At 53.3% G+C, this 306-nt stretch overlaps 1 protein-coding gene across 1 annotated transcript in view; it reads left to right on the top strand.

Moving 5' to 3' along the window:
• The window catches only part of LOC119591207, a 561-nt gene extending 272 nt beyond the window's left edge, over nt 1–289 (top strand). The window contains exon 2 of the mRNA XM_037939918.1: nt 60–289. Within this exon, the coding sequence (XP_037795846.1) occupies nt 60–228 (169 nt within the window). The 3' untranslated portion in view covers nt 229–289. The remainder of the gene's footprint in view (nt 1–59) is intronic.
• The last annotated feature ends 17 nt before the right edge of the window (nt 290–306 follow it).

Below are 306 nucleotides of genomic sequence, written 5' to 3'. Positions count from 1 at the left end.
GCAACCCATCTTCGCTGCGTACCCAGGCGCAAGTCTCACCCAGGCTCCTTCCTCTCCAGACTACCACACGTGGATCCACAACATCGCCTCCACCGGCAGATTCTGCGGCCTCTAACAGGTGCTCTTCTGCGCTGGGATGACGTCAGCGGCGGTTCTGCCGACGGCTTCGTCTCCGCGTTCGATTCCTCGCCCATGACGTCACGATTGCGGGGATTTAGAGCTTCATGAATCAAGGAAGAATTCCTTTGTAAACCATTTCTTGTCGAGAAGAAATAAATCAGTATATTAACTTACCTGTCATTCGCC

Source organism: Penaeus monodon, chromosome 28 (genome assembly GCF_015228065.2).
Source record: "Penaeus monodon isolate SGIC_2016 chromosome 28, NSTDA_Pmon_1, whole genome shotgun sequence".
Classification (NCBI taxonomy): domain Eukaryota; kingdom Metazoa; phylum Arthropoda; class Malacostraca; order Decapoda; family Penaeidae; genus Penaeus; species Penaeus monodon.
This window is presented reverse-complemented; position numbering and strand designations above follow the sequence as displayed.